The sequence below is a fragment of the Salvelinus alpinus genome, chromosome 30 (assembly GCF_045679555.1).
Source record: "Salvelinus alpinus chromosome 30, SLU_Salpinus.1, whole genome shotgun sequence".
In the NCBI taxonomy this organism is placed as follows: Eukaryota; Metazoa; Chordata; class Actinopteri; order Salmoniformes; family Salmonidae; genus Salvelinus; species Salvelinus alpinus.
This window is the reverse complement of record NC_092115.1, coordinates 25913894-25931985: the sequence shown is the minus strand read 5'-3', so window position 1 is coordinate 25931985 and position 18092 is coordinate 25913894. Positions and strand designations below refer to the sequence as shown.

Sequence of the window (18092 nt, the reverse complement as noted above, 5' to 3'; positions counted from 1 at the left end):
AACTCACTCATTCTTATGTTTAGTAAATGTATCGAATAGTATGTGAGTGGCAGGCTTACAATGATGGCAAAAAACAACATTTGAGAGTGCGCTGCCCCTGGTGCTAGAGGGGGTACGCAGCTGGAGGTAGAATGTTTTAAGGGGTACAGACTATAAAAAGTTTGGGAACCACTGTTCTGGGGAAATCAATAGGTTGTTTTGGCTGACTGTTCATCATGCCGCTTCTCACTAACACACAGAAAGTAGTTCCACAATGTCCCCTCAGTCCATTTCATACATTGTAGTACCTGTGATTTTTATAAAACAAAAAATCCAGTTTACATATAGATAATGTAATAAATATGACTTTGACCTCAAGTGACCTCGACTTTCAAATGTGTTCAGTTGGTAAGCAATTATGCAAATACATTGGACAAAACGGAACATTGTACCAGGAAGTTACAGTAAAAAAAAAAATCCAACCATTTAACATCTGAAGTTCCTCATTCTGTTGATTTTCACAGTTCATTGGCAGCTCTGATGAAGAGCAAGACATACGAAAGTTGAGGATTACAAACATTTGTCTTTATTTGAATTAGCCGCTCAGCCGCTTCTCCAACTAGTGAAATTTGACAGGTAAATCTAGCCTATATTATGGCATTGCTGCTTTATTCTATTTATTTTCTTTGTCTACAGTTTTTTTTATCAAACAAGTCTTAATTTTATTTCTATAAACATTACGCTAGTCAATTTGTTTGGGAACGTTGTCCACATTTTCGCTATAAAAATAAAATGTAATACGGTCCACTGAGCCGAATGCACAAGTTAAAATTGTTCTTAAACATCTGTCTAAAGACATTGGTCTGTCTGTACTAACCAGGGCGTTGCCTATGTTTTAAATGTTGCGTGTTTTAGGAAGTGACACATTATTCCGAAAAATGTGGGGGTTTAAAAGCAGTTTCCCATCACATCCTCCAGCCGGCTCAGATTTCCCGATGGTGTGGTCTGTGACCACGTTTACATGCGCACAGTATTCTGAATAGTAGCTCATATCCCGTTAAACGTCTATAAATTGTAATGGAATTATGGTGGATCAAACTGTGCAGGTAGCCAACTTTTTGAAGTAATTTGTTTGACAATCAGATGAAACATCACATAACACCCATGATATGTGTAACTGAGCCTGAGTAAGATGTCTAAGATCAGAATATCCCAGGCACTTTATCCAGGTCTCTCATAACTGGGATACAACCTTTTTTGGGTAATTGTTTATGACTACTTTTACTTCACTACATTCCTAATTCACTGTATACATTTTCCCTGATACCCAAAAATACTCATTACATTTTGAATGCTTAGCAGGACAGGAAAATGGTCTAATTCACACACTTATCAAGAGAACATCCCAACTGCCTCTGATTTGGCAGACTCATTAAACACACATTCTTCATTTGTAAATGATGTCAGTGTTGGCGCATGCCCCTGGCTCTCTGTAAATGATGTCTGAGTGTTGGCGCATGCCCCTGGCTCTCTGTAAATGATGTCTGAGTGTTGGCGCATGCCCCTGGCTCTCTGTAAATGATGTCTGAGTGTTGGAGCATGCCCCTGGCTCTCTGTAAATGATGTCTGAGTGTTGGCACATGCCCCTGGCTCTCTGTAAATGATGTCTGAGTGTTGGAGCATGCCCCTGGCTCTCTGTAAATGATGTCTGAGTGTTGGCGCATGCCCCTGGCTCTCTGTAAATGATGTCTGAGTGTTGGCACATGCCCCTGGCTCTCTGTAAATGATGTCTGAGTGTTGGCACATGCCCCTGGCTCTCTGTAAATGATGTCTGAGTGTTGGCACATGCCCCTGGCTCTCTGTAAATGATGTCTGAGTGTTGGCGCATGCCCCTGGCTCTCTGTAAATTATGTCTGAGTGTTGGTGCATGCCCCTGGCTCTCTGTAAATGATGTCTGAGTGTTGGAGCATGCCCCTGGCTCTCTGTAAATGATGTCTGAGTGTTGGAGCATGCCCCTGGCTCTCTGTAAATGATGTCTGAGTGTTGGCGCATGCCCCTGGCTCTCTGTAAATGATGTCTGAGTGTTGGCGCATGCCCCTGGCTCTCTGTAAATGAAAAAAAATGGAATGATGGCGTCAGGTTTTCTTAACATAAGGAATTTGAAATGATTTACACTTTTACTATACTTTTAGTATATTTTAGCAATTACATTTACTTTTGATACTTAAGTATTTATAAAAACCAAATTCTTTCAGACTTTTACTCAAGTAGTATTTTACTGGGTGAATTTCACCTTTACTTGAATCATTTTCTATTAAGGCATCTTTACTTTTACTCAAGTATGACAATTGGGTACTTTTTCCAGTGTGCACATGTAAACATGGTTATCGAGATAGATATGGGTTATGGAAGGGTCACATAATTCCATCCAGGTCACCAGGAGGGATCAGCCAATTAAATTATACTCATGAGCAAACATTCCATAACTGCAATTGCCAGTAAATCGCCAAATTTGGCTTTATACCTGTTCAAACAACCCACTCCAGGTGACAGTATGCACACATTCAGTTTGTTTGCCAACTCATAAAAGTAGTAGAAGAAGAAAATGGAGATGGCCTCAGGGGTGCTGCCTGTGCTCTCATAAACGCCATAATGGGACAGGTACAAGGATGCGAAGTCTATGGGTGTGATTGACACACCTGCCGTGCACATGCCCACACGCACTGTGCCCTCCACTAATCTAGGCCTATCCAAGTGTGTGAGGCATGGTTTACAGCTGGAATCCTTAATGGTGAAACAGCCATGTCCGTTTGCGATATTAAATCAACAAAGTTACTGCAAACAATGAACACTTTTTTCCCCTTGTACATCATTGCTCGCGCACAGTAAGTGCTGCGTTTGTTTTACCTGCTGCGTAACGCTCCTCAGCAAAAGCAACAACGGTGGTGGGGCGGCCAGTGGCGCTGTTTCCACCAACTGTGGATTCCTGTCACACCCTGGCCTTAGTATTCTTTGTTTTCTTTATTATTTTAGTTAGGTCAGGGTGTGACATGGGGAATGTATGTGTTTTTGTAGTGTCTAGGGTGGTTGTATGGTTTAGGGGGTTAAATAGAGTAGATGGGTTTGTGTTTTGTATAGGTGTCTAGCTGTGTCTATGGTTGCCTGAATGGTTCTCAATCAGAGACAGATGTCATTAATTGTCTCTGATTGGGAGCCATATTTAAGGCAGCCATAGGCACTAGGTTAATGTGGGTAATTGTCTATGTTGTACGTTTGTAGCCTGTGTGTGCACTTACGTCATTAGCTTCACGATTCGTTTGTTTCAGTTTGTTATAGTGTTTGTTGCGTGTTTTTTTTCCTTTCTCTACAATAAAAGAGAATGTATTTTGCACACGCTGCGCCTTGGTCCAATTTCTCTCAGCAAGACGATCGTGACAATTCCATATTTACGTTTATTTTCATCAATATATGTATTTATTCAACATTATTCAATGTAATTAAACTTTTTGCATTGTTTAACTAAATTAATTCCTAAAGAAAATAGATTAGTTGACATGAAACCTAAACCCCAGACTTGGTTGAGAAATACATTATGCAGAGAGGGTTTTTCCTTGCAAAAGGCAGTGGCTGGTCAAATGAGGAAGTGTGCAGAAGCCACAGTAGCACGTAGCCTCTGTATAGTTATTTTAATCTGTCCGGAGCCTTAACCTGTATCCTGTCTGTGATCTAGAAATACAGCCACAGCACTGACAGCCAAAGCCTGACACCCAAACTACACCCAACAGTGTAGTTGGTTTGTTTTTCAGCATTTGATTCAGAGCACTAGAGGTGTTGAATGCATTATGTTTTTATCATAGATATATATTTGCTCAATGGTCTAATGCATTGTCCTCATCATTCAACAACAGTGCATTAGTACAACCAAATGTCATAGTTCGCAAATCAGATCAGTTCATTATTGGAGAACAATGCAAAACAAGGACATTTCTAATTTGAAAGGTACATCTAGCTTCTGATCTAGTTTCCATTTGGGGTACATGAAAGACAAGACTAGGTCAAATGAATGTTGTGCCTTTCAGCTGTTATTTGCCCAGAAAGCAAAACTGATAAGCATTGGTTTAGGGGTCCAAAGTTTGAGGAAAGATCAAATGTGTTCAGTTTCATCAAGGAAGAAAAATACCTTACACCAGTCTAATTTTGACTGGCCTAGTTAATAAATCCATATTTCTCTCTCCCTCAGTTTTAGTAACAATAGTTTAAGATCAAGCAATAGGCCTATTGTGTTAATAATATTATTTTGTAGCTCATGATATGACTATTTATAACTGAAATCCTTGGAGAATTCCCCTGGACACGGAGCATTGTCATTGGAATGTGTGAACGTGTTGTGACACAGAAAATCATGTGATGCCGCTGGCCTCAGTGAGCTGGCTGTACAACCCTGTTTTCTGCTGTTAGATAGACAACCGCTACCTGGATCTTATGTCTATGGTATTAATCTACACAGCAGACAATGTAACACATCTAAGATTGTGACCTTTACAGTATAGTGCTCCAAACTCCACTGTGTGAGTGAGTGAGATTCTGTACACGACCACTGCTGCTCAAAACCCACTTGCTTCTATTTTGCGGTGTAAATTAATTTGCAGACACCGCTGCATCAAGTGGTGTTGTAGTACAGGAGATGTTAACTCCCCTGAGAGACCACATCTAACTGAGCCCAGTTGTTCAGACAGAAAAAGCCTAAATCAAATATCCATACTTGGTTTATACAGGCTTGTTGCTCAGATTCTGTATGTGCACTGTCTGAAAATCAAATCATTTGTCATCTCCAAGCCTAACAATGCAGAAGGACATTAAAAAAAACAAGTAAATAATTTATCATGCCTGTTAATGTTTGTATATGAATAAACGTTAAATGAGTGAGTGAGGCTTTGATCTGTGCTAGGTTGTGTGCTATCAATACTACGGCAAATAAATAGTTATATATTTTACAGTGTATTGACACAGTTGACTCCTGAGCAGTGCACTGTCAGAAACTCTGCTGTGCACTGTCATAGTAACTTAGTCCCAAGCTACTGCAGTTCTACTTTACTTAATAACAAGTAATCTGTGTTTATGAGCAGTGGTCATTTGTGTACAGTCGGTCATGAACACTTCTAACACACACACACACACAGTGTCAGTGTTAATCTTCTGTTTGATGTATGCGTCTTGATAGTCATCTTCGTTATGTTTCCCATCCCTCTTTCCTTATGGGCCTTTTGCAGGAATATAGAGATCATGAATAGTAAGCCTTGTTCCAAATGCTATGTGTCTGTGGTATGAACCAATGGGAAAGATGAGGTCAATACATTAAAGTTAGCTTCTGTGTCTATCCCAATAGGCAATATGGGTTGTAAAAAATCCAAGCTGAATGCCGGTCTGAATGGAGGTGTGCTTGATGGCAAGAACCGACAGCCAGTACGTCCCGATCAAACTGTAAATTTGAGAGATCGCACCTCCGTTAAACCAAGCGCTACAGTAAGTAGTAGTTTCATGGGAAACAGTATTTTTGTAATCACTACCAAAAATCCCTGACCTGGAAACAATTGACAAAATTGGTTCAAGTGTGTTGTTGATGAATCTTCAAGTATTGAAAAATGTAGCAAATTATTCTTTAATAAAAAAATAATTAAATGGGTGAACAATAGTTTGAATCTTAGCACAATAAAACCATAACATTTTGTCAAACTACTGTCCAGAAGTTCTGATATGAAATGATATCTTGATACAGCGTAACTCACCTCCTGGAGGTCTCCTGCCTGGTCAGGTATTCATGAAAATGGAAGGTATGCTTGTTGCATTTCTTTCACACATTATTACAGTAATATTTGATGCAGAGCAAATATTGTATGATGGTTCCATTTCTTTTGCAGTGCATTGAAATATTCCAATAACATTTGATTGCAAGAGAAGTGTGTTTCCATGGTCTCCCCCTCTTTTCTAACACAGAGCAAAGCGAGTCTGGTAAAATAGCTATTGCAATATACCCATATGATGCAATACATGCAGAAGATTTGGGATTCAAGAAGGGCGAAAGGCTTAAGGTTCTTGAAGAGTAAGTGCCTGTTCGCCATACATTACAATTGAGTGTGTTGGATTTTATACATAAACCAACACAATGTTGGACTAAGAGGAATATTGTTTGCGCAAGCAATTTATAGAAAGATGTTTACAGTGTCATCATTGAATAGTACACCATCTAGAACCTTTGGATGTCCCCATAGGAGAACCCTTTTTAGTTCAAGGTAGAACCCTTTGGGGGTCCATGTAGCACTCTTTCCACAGAGAGTTCTACATGGAACCCAAAAGGGTTCTCATTGGAACCAAATAGGGTTCTCCTATGGGAACATCCGAATAACCCTTTTGGAACCCTTTTTTTCTAAGAGTAGATTGTTGTTGTGTCCCTTCCTTCATTGACATCGTGAATCATAACTGTTTTCAGGCATGGTGAATGGTGGAAGGCTAGGTCTCTGACCACTAAGAAAGAAGGGTTCATACCCTCCAATTATGTTGCCGAGGCCAACACCATGGAGACAGAGGAGTGAGTGTCGTTATCATAATGACTTTTGCACATTTCTCTCAGAGCCAACAAGGCTTTCTATTCACCGTTAATAGAAGCACATAGCTGTTATTTCATTCATTTCAGGGGAAGATTGGATGTCTAAATTGTGTCACTATAATATTGTTTTCTGCGTAGATGGTTTTTCAAGGATATTACAAGGAAGGATGCAGAAAGACAACTTTTGGCCCCTGCAAACAAAGCAGGCTCTTACCTCATTCGTGAGAGTGAGACAACAAAAGGTAAGGACCCACTGGATAAACTATGTCTCTCTAATGAAAATAACTTGTCCATGATTCCTATACGTCAAATAATTTATGCACGCTTGACTGTAAGTCATTTTGGATAAAAGCATCTGCTAACTGGAATATATTATTATTTTATATATTATTCACTGTACTGTATTTGGATGTCAATGTATGAATGTGATAGTGATTGTTTCTCTTCATCAGGAAGTTATTCCATGTCTATCAGAGATGTGGATGCCCAGGGAATAAACGCTGTGAAACATTATAAGATCCGCACGCTGGATAATGGCGGCTTCTACATCTCTCCTAAAATCACATTCCCTGACATTGGCAGCATGATAAAACATTATTACAGTGAGTACCACTGTATTTGAGCCCAGCTGTAATATTGCACAAAACTAAGACATTTCATTTTCTCTTGGCTTCTTTCAACTTCTCTATTTACTAAAAGTAAATAAAGAATATATTGTCTAAATAATATAGTAAGGCCATTCTGCTATGTCTCAACATCAGTTTGTGGTGTGATTGTCAGAACAATCAGATGGTCTCTGTCGAAAGCTGGAGAAGCCGTGTGATAAACCCGAAGCTCAGAAGCCATGGGACAAAGATGCCTGGGAGATCTCCAAGGAGTCCATCAAGATGGTGAAGAAACTGGGAGCAGGACAGTTTGGAGAAGTGTGGATGGGTGAGTCAAAGATACACTATATACACAAAAGTATGCGGACACCTTCAAATTAGTGGATTCGGCTATTTAAACCACACCCGTTGCTGACAGGTGTAAAATCGAGCACACAGCCATGCAATCTCCATAGACAAACATTGGCAGTAGAATGGCCTTACTGAAGAGCTGTGACTTTCAACGTGGCACTGTTATAGTATGCCACCTTTCCAACAAGTCAGTTTGTCAAATTTCTTCCCTGCTAGAGCTGCCCCGGTCAACTCTAAGTGCTGTTATTGTGTAGTGGAAACGTCTAGGATCAACAACGGCTCAGCCAAAAAGTGGTAAACCACACAAGCTCACAGAATGGAATTGCAGAGTGCTGAAGTGCGTAGCGCGTAAAAATTGTCTGTTCTTGGTTGCAACACTCACTACCGAGTTCCAAACTGCCTGGGTAAGCAACGTCAGCACAATAACTGTTCGTCGGGAGCTTCATGAAATGGGTTTCCATGGCCGAGCAGCCGCACGCACACAAGCCTAAGTTCACCGTGCCCAATGGCAATCGTCGGCTGGAGTGGTGTAAAGCTCACCACCATTGGACTCTGGAGCAGTGGAAACATGTTCTCTGGAGTGATGAATAACGCTCCACCATCTGGCAGTCCAACGGACAAATCTGGGTTTGGCGGATGCCAGGAGAATGCTGCCTGCCCCAATGCATAGTGCCAACTGTAAAGTTTGGTGGAGGAATAATGGTCTGGGACTGTTTTTCATGGTTCGGGCTAGGCCCCTTAGTTCCAGTGAAGGGAATTCGTAATGCTACAGCATACAATGACATTTTAGATTATTCTGTGCTTCCAACTTTGTGGTAACAGTTTGGGGAAGAGCCTTTCCTGTTTCAGCATGACAATGCCCCCGTGCACAAAGCGAGGTCCATTCAGAAATGGTTTGTCGAGATCCGTGTGGAAGAACTTGACTGGCTTGCAAAAAAAAAAATTCTCCCCAATTTCGATCTTGTCTCATCGCTGCAACTCCCCAACGGGCATGGGAGGCGAAGTTCGAGTCATCCGAAACATGACCCGCCAAACTGCGCTTTGTAACCCAGAAGCCAGCCGCACCAATGTGTCGGAGGAAACACTGTTCACCTAACGACCGAGGTCAGCCTGCCGGCGCCCGGCACGCCACAAGGAGTCGCTACAGCATGATGAGCCAAGTAAAGTCCCCCCCCCTCCCGGCCAAACCCTCCCCTAAACCGGCGGATGCTGGGCCAATTGTGCGTCGACCTATGGGACTCCCGGTCACAGCCGGGTTGTGATACAGCTCAGGATCAAACCCAGATCTGTAGTGATGCCTATAGCACTGTGATGTAGTACCTTAGACCACTGCGCCACTCGGGAGGCCCACTCCATTACTTTTTTAATACTATTACTTTAATGTGGTGGAATTGTATCAGGGGTAGGTCTGCTGAGACAGACAGGTATAGTCAAATGTTGATCTTTCTGTCTCTATGAGATTGTTAGCAGCCTTAGAGAGTGGAGGGATGGGACTGGTACTAGGAACTGTTGGTGCTGTTATCAGAGACATCTGTAGAGGAAATGTGAGTGTGTCTGACGTCGAATTTGCATTGGATTTCGTTATTATTCATGTGCTACCTTCCCGCACCTCGGCCTTGATGAATTGCAGGAAATTGTTGGCATTGCAAATATACAAATGGACTGTAGGGCCTCCTGTACTGCGCTCAAGATGTTTCCTTTGACCTCTTTGGCCTTAAGGGCTTTTCCTATGGCACAGTGATCCAGCCAGCCAGCCAGCCAGATGGAGCTGTCGAAATTCGTGTTTCCTCTCAATCACCTCCTTGCATTTGTTATGTCTCTGGAGAGTTTAGTCTCCTCTTCTCTATAAAAACAAGGAATTAAAAGAGGCTTAGATGGGGGTGTTCAGGGCTTGTTCAGCTCGCACGGTGGAAACACAATAGAGTTGTAGGAGACTTATGTGATAAAGAAATGCTATTCTGGATCGAGGGTTCAAAATGCTCAAACTTGGACTGAACTCCACTGGTTAGTCAGTAATATATACAGAGAAACTATCTAGCTTGTATTTTATTAGGTTGCATCCCAAATGGCACCCTATTCCCTACACAGTGCACTACTTTTGACCAGAGCTCTATGGTCAAAAGAAGTACACTATATAGGGAATATGGTGCCAATTGGAATGTAAACTTAAAGTTATTGTTTTCAGTAGAATCAATAGTAAAATAAAATAAAAATGTATTGGTCATGTGCCGAATACAACAGGTGTAGACTTTACAGTGAAATGCTTACTTACGAGCCCATTCCCAACAATGCAGAATTAAAAAGAAAAATATTTGCTAAATAAAAAGAAAATAGTAACACAACGAAAACAACGAGGCTATATACAAGGAGTACCAGTAACGAGTCAATGTGCAGGGGTACGAGGAATTTGAGGTAATATTTACATGTACAGTTGAAGTCGGAAGTTTACATACACTAAGGTTGGAGTAATTAAAACTTGTTTTTCAACCACTCCACAAATGTCTTGTTAACAAACTATAGTTTTGGCAAGTCGGTTAGGACATCTACTTTGTGCATGACAAGTAATTTTTCCAACAATTGTTCACAGACAGATTATTTCACTGTATCACAATTCCAGTGGGTCAGAATATACTAAGTTGACTGTGCCTTTAAATAGCTTGGAAATTCCAGAAAATTATGTAATGGCTTTAGAAGCTTCTGATAAGCTATTGTTTGTACAGATGAACGTGGTACCTTCAGGCATTTGGAAATTGCTCCCAAGGATGAACCACACTTGTGGATGTCTACAATTTTGTTTCTGAGGTCTTGGCTGATTTCTTTTGATTTTCCCATGATGTCAAGCAAATAGGCAATGCGTTTGAAGGTAGGCCTTGAAATACATCCACAGGTACACCTCCAATTGACTCAAAAGATGTCAATTAGCTTATCAGAAGCTTCTAAAGCCATGACATCGTTTTCTGGAATTTTCCAAGCTGTTTAAAGGCACAGTCAACTTAGTGTATGTAAACTTCTGACCCACTGGAATTGTGATACAGTGAGTTATAAGTGAAATAATCTGTCTGTGAACAATTGTTGGAAAAATTACTTGTGTCATGCACAAAGTAGATGTCCTAACCGACTTGCCAAAACTATAGTTTGTTAACAAGAAATGTGTGGAGGGGTTTAAAAACGAGTTAATGACTCCAACCTATGTGTATGTAAACTTCCGACTTCAACTGTATATCAGAAAAGGAGAGACAAGTCCTGCAATATGTTTATGATTTAGGCCTATATAATAAAATATAGTAGACATCATGCTGCTATGTAATCTCCTTACCAAAGGCAAATGCATCATTTTTTAATCATTAGGCCTACGTTTTAATTAGCCTACCATTATTATAAATCAAACTCCCCTTTCCCCCCCCCCCAAACAAACAATAAGAACAGAAGTTGAGCATGGAGATACAATTTGAACTTCATGGGAAAGTGTAAAAATACCGACCTTTGCAAGATATTTTTGTGCGCACGCACATTGATAAATGAGGCCTCGCTGTCTACTTTTAGCTCTGTCAAACTCATGTTTTGTGAACTGTTTCAGCTTAATTCCTCAATTATATTTATTGAGCATTTAGTTTGTGCACTACTCGAGTCGCGTCACAAGTCCCTAGAGTTCGAGTCCGAGTCCTTTATACTCAAGTCATGAGTTGAGTCACAAGTCCCTTGGTAGTCCCATACGTTGCTGTCCAACCATTTTTTAAAGCTAAATTTCATTTTGCTGTTGCACATTTGTAAGGCTAAATATATTGTAGCTAGTATGTTGAATTATGCAAAAGAGAGGTTTACTGACAACAAAGTCACAAGTGGTCAAGTTCAAGTCACCACTGGTCGAGTCCAAGTCGAGTTACGAGTCATAAAAATCTTGACTTGAGTCTGAGTCCTGGACTTGAGTACTACAACACTGCTTAACACTGGCATTGGTTCACTTGTTGCTAAATCATGTGAGACAGTATAGTATGCATTCAATGTCACCAGTTTGTCAAATCTTCCAATCAAAATGTAATTCAAATAAAAAAGACAAAGATACAGCAGGTGGCCCTAGAGGTCAGAAAACAGTGGGCAGTAGTGGTACAATATCTATTTAGCTATACTTCATACTGAGCAAATCCCTCCTGCAGCGTTCTACAACAACACGACCAAGGTGGCAGTGAAGACGCTGAAGCCAGGCACCATGTCAGCTGAGGCGTTCATGGAGGAGGCTAACCTGATGAAGACCCTGCAACACGACAGACTGGTGCGCCTCTACGCCGTCGTCACCAAGATCGAGCCTATCTACATCATCACAGAGTACATGTCCAATGGTAACACACACCGAGTCCAATTCCTACAAGACAGACCTCTTGGTTTCAAACACTATTATGTGGCCAGCATGGACTGTTTTCATCAATACATACCATTTGATATTACATAAGTTACATAAGTGTTCTGTAAGTCACCTATATTTTCATTGGTTTGGTTTCTATCCCTCAATTTTGTTTCTTTAACTTTTGTAGGTAGCCTCTTAGATTTCTTAAAAAGTGAGGCGGGCTGCAAAGTACAGCTACCTAAGCTAATCGATTTTTCTGCACAGGTAATGCATGTTCTTCTTACATCTCTGTCTCAGTGATTAAGAGCATTGCTCTTTATAGACTGTTTCCCTTTAAGGAATAGATGCTGATGCCACTTTTTCCATTGGTTAACCAGAAAGCGGAACAGAATACCATGGTTTTTGTTTCACTTAACAAATGAGTTGCAACAAACTAAGAACATAAAAGTGCCAAGTGAAGACCGTCTCATGGAAGTAGAAGAAATGTGGTTCAATAGAAGTCAATACACAAAATGATGATTAACATGTATCATTGATAACATGCCTCCCCAAAGTAGTAAACTACCTAAAAAAGATTAAAGAAACCAAAATACCTCATGCCATGTCAGTACACCAGTTGTGGTAAATTCAGAATAAACTTCAAATTAGATAACTGTGTAGTGACAGAGGTATGGTCAGTTTAGAGGAAAAGTGCATCAAACCACAGTTGCATATCCTCTTAGACAAAGTGAAAGAGGATGCCATTTATGAAATGAAACAGTCGTCCCTTTCCGCAAATGGACAACCACTCCTCAGCTCAGCTCACTTAAACTTGTTGAGTACTAACCAAGTCAAATGGTTGGTAGCTAATTAAATTCTAACCAGACGTAACACACATACATTAACTATGTTATGCAGCATTTTAAATTACCATACTGAATTTGTCAGAAGAGGAGGAGTCTAGTTAATAACTATTTTTTCAGTATTGTTTTATGGGAACACAACACAACACAAGTCAGAAAGTCTGAAAGCTCTACTGAGTTGGGTTGAGTGCTCAATTGAGTTCCATTTTAGGTACTTCATTAATCCCTGAGGGGAAATGTCATCCTTTTTCAGATTGCAGAGGGCATGGCGTACATTGAGAAAAAGAACTACATCCACCGTGACCTGAGAACAGCCAATGTCCTGGTGTCTGAGAGTTTGCTGTGTAAAATAGCTGACTTTGGCCTGGCCAGAGTCATTGAGGATGACCAGTATACAGCCAGAGAGGGTAAGCTTCCAGTCTGTGCATGCTAGAATTAGTCAGTCCAGTATTACACTGGCCAAAATGTTATGCATATGTGTGTTTCATGTGATAACTGTCATATTTGGAATCATTTATCTGTCTAGTGTTTGGCTAAGAAAGACAGTATCGAGAAATTCCCTGGTGTTCTGCAGAGTTGTATTACAGTAGTGTAATTGTATATTTTTTGTAAGATCGTATCTTTAGAGACCAGAAGTACATCTGTTCCCTCGAGACATGTTGTTGTTTACTTAAGGGACTAGTTTGTCACTAGTTACCACAGCCACAAAGTCATAATTATGGCTACACCCCACCCATTTCTACAATTTATCTTAAAAATTGATTTAAAAAATAACACTAACCTTAACCACACTGCTAACCTTATGCCTAACCCTAACATTACATTTGTTTTCATGGATTTTTATGATAGCCAGTGTTGACTTTGTGGCTGTGGTAATTGTTTTTTTCATGGCAATCAGGAAGCAGAGGTCAATATCAGCAATGTCAGAAGTAAAACTGCTATCAACGCATATTGCATAGTTAATTCAGGCCTGGTTTGTACAAGAACGTTTCTGTCAGCAATCCATGCATGTAACGTTACTTTGTTTTTCCTCCTATATCAGTGTCAGAAACTCTTTCACCCTCTGTTTGTCCATTAAAGGAGCTAAGTTTCCCATCAAGTGGACAGCACCAGAGGCCATCAACTATGGCTCCTTCACTATCAAATCAGACATGTGGTCCTTCGGAGTCCTCCTGTATGAAGTCATTACCTATGGAAAAATACCTTACCCAGGTAATTACATGCAACCTTACACACAAACACGTTCATATTTAAGACTAGCTACTCAAGACTGATTTCCCCACATGCTGCAAAATTTGGAGCTTGAATGCACTCAATAGGGGAGCACAGATATTTATCGCCATCTTCTGGTTAATGAAAGATGTTGCAAGAGATCATAGGGATTTTTTCTCCAGAAAAAGACCTCCGTCTTTGCTTTGATGGCATTTATTGTGATGCCTTAACAAATACCAAAAATCTGACTTTATTGCTCAATTATTTTCCCCCACATAAGAATCGGTCATGTTTGCTTCTTTCAATTTAGGTCGACCTGCTATTCAGAGTTACTGCTTCTTCTCACTTCTGATTCTTTCTGTTCCCCTTTTTTAGGGATGAGCAATGGTGAAGTGATGACATCAGTGCAGAAAGGTTATAGAATGCCCCGCCCTGGGAACTGTCCCAACGAGCTCTATGACATCATGACCACCTGCTGGAAGAGCAAGCCAGACGACAGGCCCACATTTGACTACATCCAGAGTGTCCTGGATGACTTTTACACCGCCACTGAGGGACAGTACCAACAGCAGCAGTAGGAAGTCAATGTCTGAGTCTCAAATGGCACCCTTAATAGTGCACTACTGTTGGGCTCTATGGTCAAAAGTAGTGGAGTGTATAGGGAATAGAGTGCAGTTTGTGATGTAAAATGTCTGCTAATGTGCTGGTTTCTTCAATCCACCAGCAAAACAATCAGTTATTCCGCAGAGAGAGATTTTGCCGGACATGTTTACTGCTTACTTATTTGTTAAGCAAGCTAAAGATTGAGTTCAACTTCATATTGAAGTATAAACCTACTAATGTACTTCAGGCTTTTTACAGAGAATGATCACATTAATAATGTACTGAATCTGTTGCAAACATGAAAAATAATCAGCACATTGAACGGCACAAAATGAACATTTTACCACATATTTATTATAACTTTAGCCATAGCTTGTTGAATTCAATCAGCAGATTTACCAGTACTATTAAATGTCTCTTTTTATTTGAGCTGTTACATTAAGGTACATTAATTGATATTAAGCAGCTTATCTTTTGGACTATGTTCATGTTTCTGTTTAATCGTATTAATATTAAGGCTGTCACAAGAGTCTAACAAGTTACTAATGTGACGTATATTTTTTGTGTTGTTTTTTTACAATGAGATTGATGTGAGTGACATGACCATGTGTGTGATTACTGTGCTCTGAATAAATGCAAAAGACCTAGATCAATAAAATATCAACCATTTTTGGCCAGGTCGTGGTTTTTGTAGTAGAGCGTGTCAGCCGTTTAAAATGTCTCCAGGGGTTGTGTGTGATGTCATTTGAAGATGTAATTGATTTCCGGAGCAGATCATTAGAGTTGAAGGATTTCAAAAACACGGAAGATGATATTGATAGCAGGGCATTCAGTATGGAGAAAAAAAACAGAGATAGTTAGATGACGCAACATTGTATCTGTCCCATTATGACGTCTGTGTGCGCATGGGCAGCGCCATAGACCTCGCCAGCTTGTAGTCCTAAAAAACGGAAATTAATACCTCTGGTTCGTTCAGCCATTCCTATGTGGGAAATGAATGGGGTTTTGGAATAAAAGCCAAAAATAAAGGTTAACAGACTTAGGAGATCCTATCCACTGAGTATACAAAACATTAAGAACACCTGCTCCAGACTGACCTTGTGAATCAAGGGGAAAGCTATGATCCCTTATTGATGTCACTTGTTAAATCCACTTCAAATCAATGTAGATGAAAGGGAGTGGTCAAGTTAAAGAATGATTGTGTATGTGTACCATTCAGAGGGTGAATGGGTAAAACAAAATACTTAAGTGCCTTTGAACAACGCATTGAGGCTGTTCTGGGGAAGGGGTGCAACTCAATATAAGGAAGGTGTTCCTAATGTTTTATACACAGTGTAAGTTTTGTGAGATCATATCAGTCAGTTAACATGACCTTCATGAATTCTGAAAACTCTGGTGTATGTGCTTGTTTTGATTACATAAATGATCATTTCATAGAACAAAATATATAAGATTCCCTAAGCCTGTCAGACCTTTTTTCTGAGTTTAAATGAAACCATGCAACAAAAAACATTTCCCCATAGGCTTTGGCCAACGAGCCATGGCGAAGTCAGCTTCTGTTAGTGCCCACAAAAAGACACCATTTCTATTGCTCTCTATTGAGGCCATCTCCATTTTTAAGTAGTCAACGTTATTTTCTACCGCTTCTATGAGTTGGTAAACAAACTGAAAGGTTGTATACTGCCACCTGGAGTGTGTTGTTTGAACGGATATAAAGCCAAGGTCGGCGATTTACTTCCACATGCAGTTTTGGAATGTTTGCTCGAACTAGTATAATTAATTGGCTGATCCCTCCTGATGACCTGGATGGAATCATGTGTTCCTTCCATAACCCATAGGAAGTCCCACCCAGTTGACTACTTCAAAATGGTCAAAGTCCTTAATGGTGCTGCCCATGCTAAAACAGGCTTTTGGGCAATAGAGTCCTCTATTATTCTCTATGGGAAAAAAGTAGGGTGAATTCAGAATAAGGGGGACACTTTTTGCATTTACGTCTTCTGTAACCTCTTTTGACATCTATCCAACATATTAGCCAAACACATGATACATTTCTGAAATCCTCAAGATGTTTCCTAATCACACACAAAACATTTATATCATATTCACAGGAGGCATGACGTGTATACTGAGTCAAAACCATATTTTCAGTTTGCATTTGGTAGACTGGGAAACCATTATTAGTCCTAATTGTACCCCAATGACAATTATATGTGATTAGTGTGATTAGGAAACATCTGAGGATTTCAGAATTGTATCATGTGCTGGGCTAATATGTTGGATAGATGTCTGAAGAGGTTACAGGAGACCGAAATATAAAGTGTCCCACTTTATCTGAATTCACTCCAATAACAAATGTATAGGATATAGTACTACAATAACCAGAGCCCTGTCTTACCTAAGAGGAGAGGGAGGGTCCCTATTGCAAACTAGATATCTTTCCTCCACTGGAAAAGCCTATAAGACTGCCCCATTTTACCTACTCCATGCTGTCCTACTTTAGCTATCAGCTTTGGTTGGTAAAGCATGACAACAAAAACTGAATTACAAAATTGAAACATAATATTGGCAACTTTTTATGTATTTTGATGCACCAGTACATAGTATGCACATTTACGTGGGGGGGGGGTAAGATCAGCTGGGACCATTCTAGCCAACGAGAGGCCAGAGACGCGTGTGAACAACCACAACGGTCAATGGTATCCGGGATCCTTCGGACATCTCTACCCCAATAAGGTTGACATTTAAAATGGTTAGCCAGTTAAGGTGACAACCGTTTGTTTCCGATACCTGGAGGGGGTCGTAAGAAGAGCGTACCGGGCTCTCTTCCAGGTATGCTGACAGCGGCAGACGAACATCTGGGCCGAGGATATGCTGACTTCCTCTTGCTCAGGGAAGAGCGGAGGCTGGCCGTTAGATTGGGGATGAAACCCGGAGGACAGGCTGGCCGATGACCCAATGAGGGTGCAGAACGCCTTCCAGAATTGGGACGAGAAATGAAGACCACGATCGGAGACCATGTTGACCGGAAGTCTATGGATCCGGAAGACACGCTGTACCATGAACTGGAGGGAGACATTTGTGGCCTGCTGGAGGTCATTTTGCAGGGCTCTGGCAGTGCTCCTCCTTGCACAAAGGCGGAGGTAGCGGTCCTGCTGCTGGGTTGTTGCCCTCCTACGGCCTCCTCCACGTCTCCTGATGTACTGGCCTGTCTCCTGGTAGCGCCTCCATGCTCTGGACACTACGCTGACAGACACAGCAAACCTTCTTGCCACAGCTCGCATTGATGTGCCATCCTGGATGAGCTGCACTACCTGAGCCACTTGTGTGGGTTGTAGACTCCGTCTCATGCTACCACTAGAGTGAAAGCACCGCCAGCATTCAAAAGTGACCAAAACATCAGCCAGGAAGCAGCATCCTTAAATAAACCCAATCTCTTCCCTAATTGCTTTTGTCAAATGCAAAGGATGGAAGTACTTACTCGCTGGTTCTGGGAACACTACCATGACCGTATAACTTTCTACTACAACCTCTTTGTGAAAGAGTGGTCCTGTTCT

General features: G+C 40.8%; 1 protein-coding gene across 1 annotated transcript; it reads left to right on the top strand.

The window, feature by feature from the left end:
* The first annotated feature begins 458 nt into the window (after positions 1-458).
* On the top strand, positions 459-15207 carry LOC139559780 (tyrosine-protein kinase Lyn-like). The gene is made up of 13 exons (XM_071376132.1): positions 459-615; positions 5366-5502; positions 5756-5810; positions 5974-6079; positions 6467-6565; positions 6722-6825; positions 7036-7185; positions 7364-7516; positions 11694-11876; positions 12069-12145; positions 12977-13130; positions 13804-13935; positions 14311-15207. The coding sequence occupies exons 2-13, from the start codon at positions 5371-5373 to the stop codon at positions 14511-14513; spliced, it is 1548 nt and encodes a 515-aa protein (XP_071232233.1). The 5' UTR covers positions 459-615; positions 5366-5370; the 3' UTR covers positions 14514-15207.
* Positions 15208-18092: the final 2885 nt, after the last annotated feature.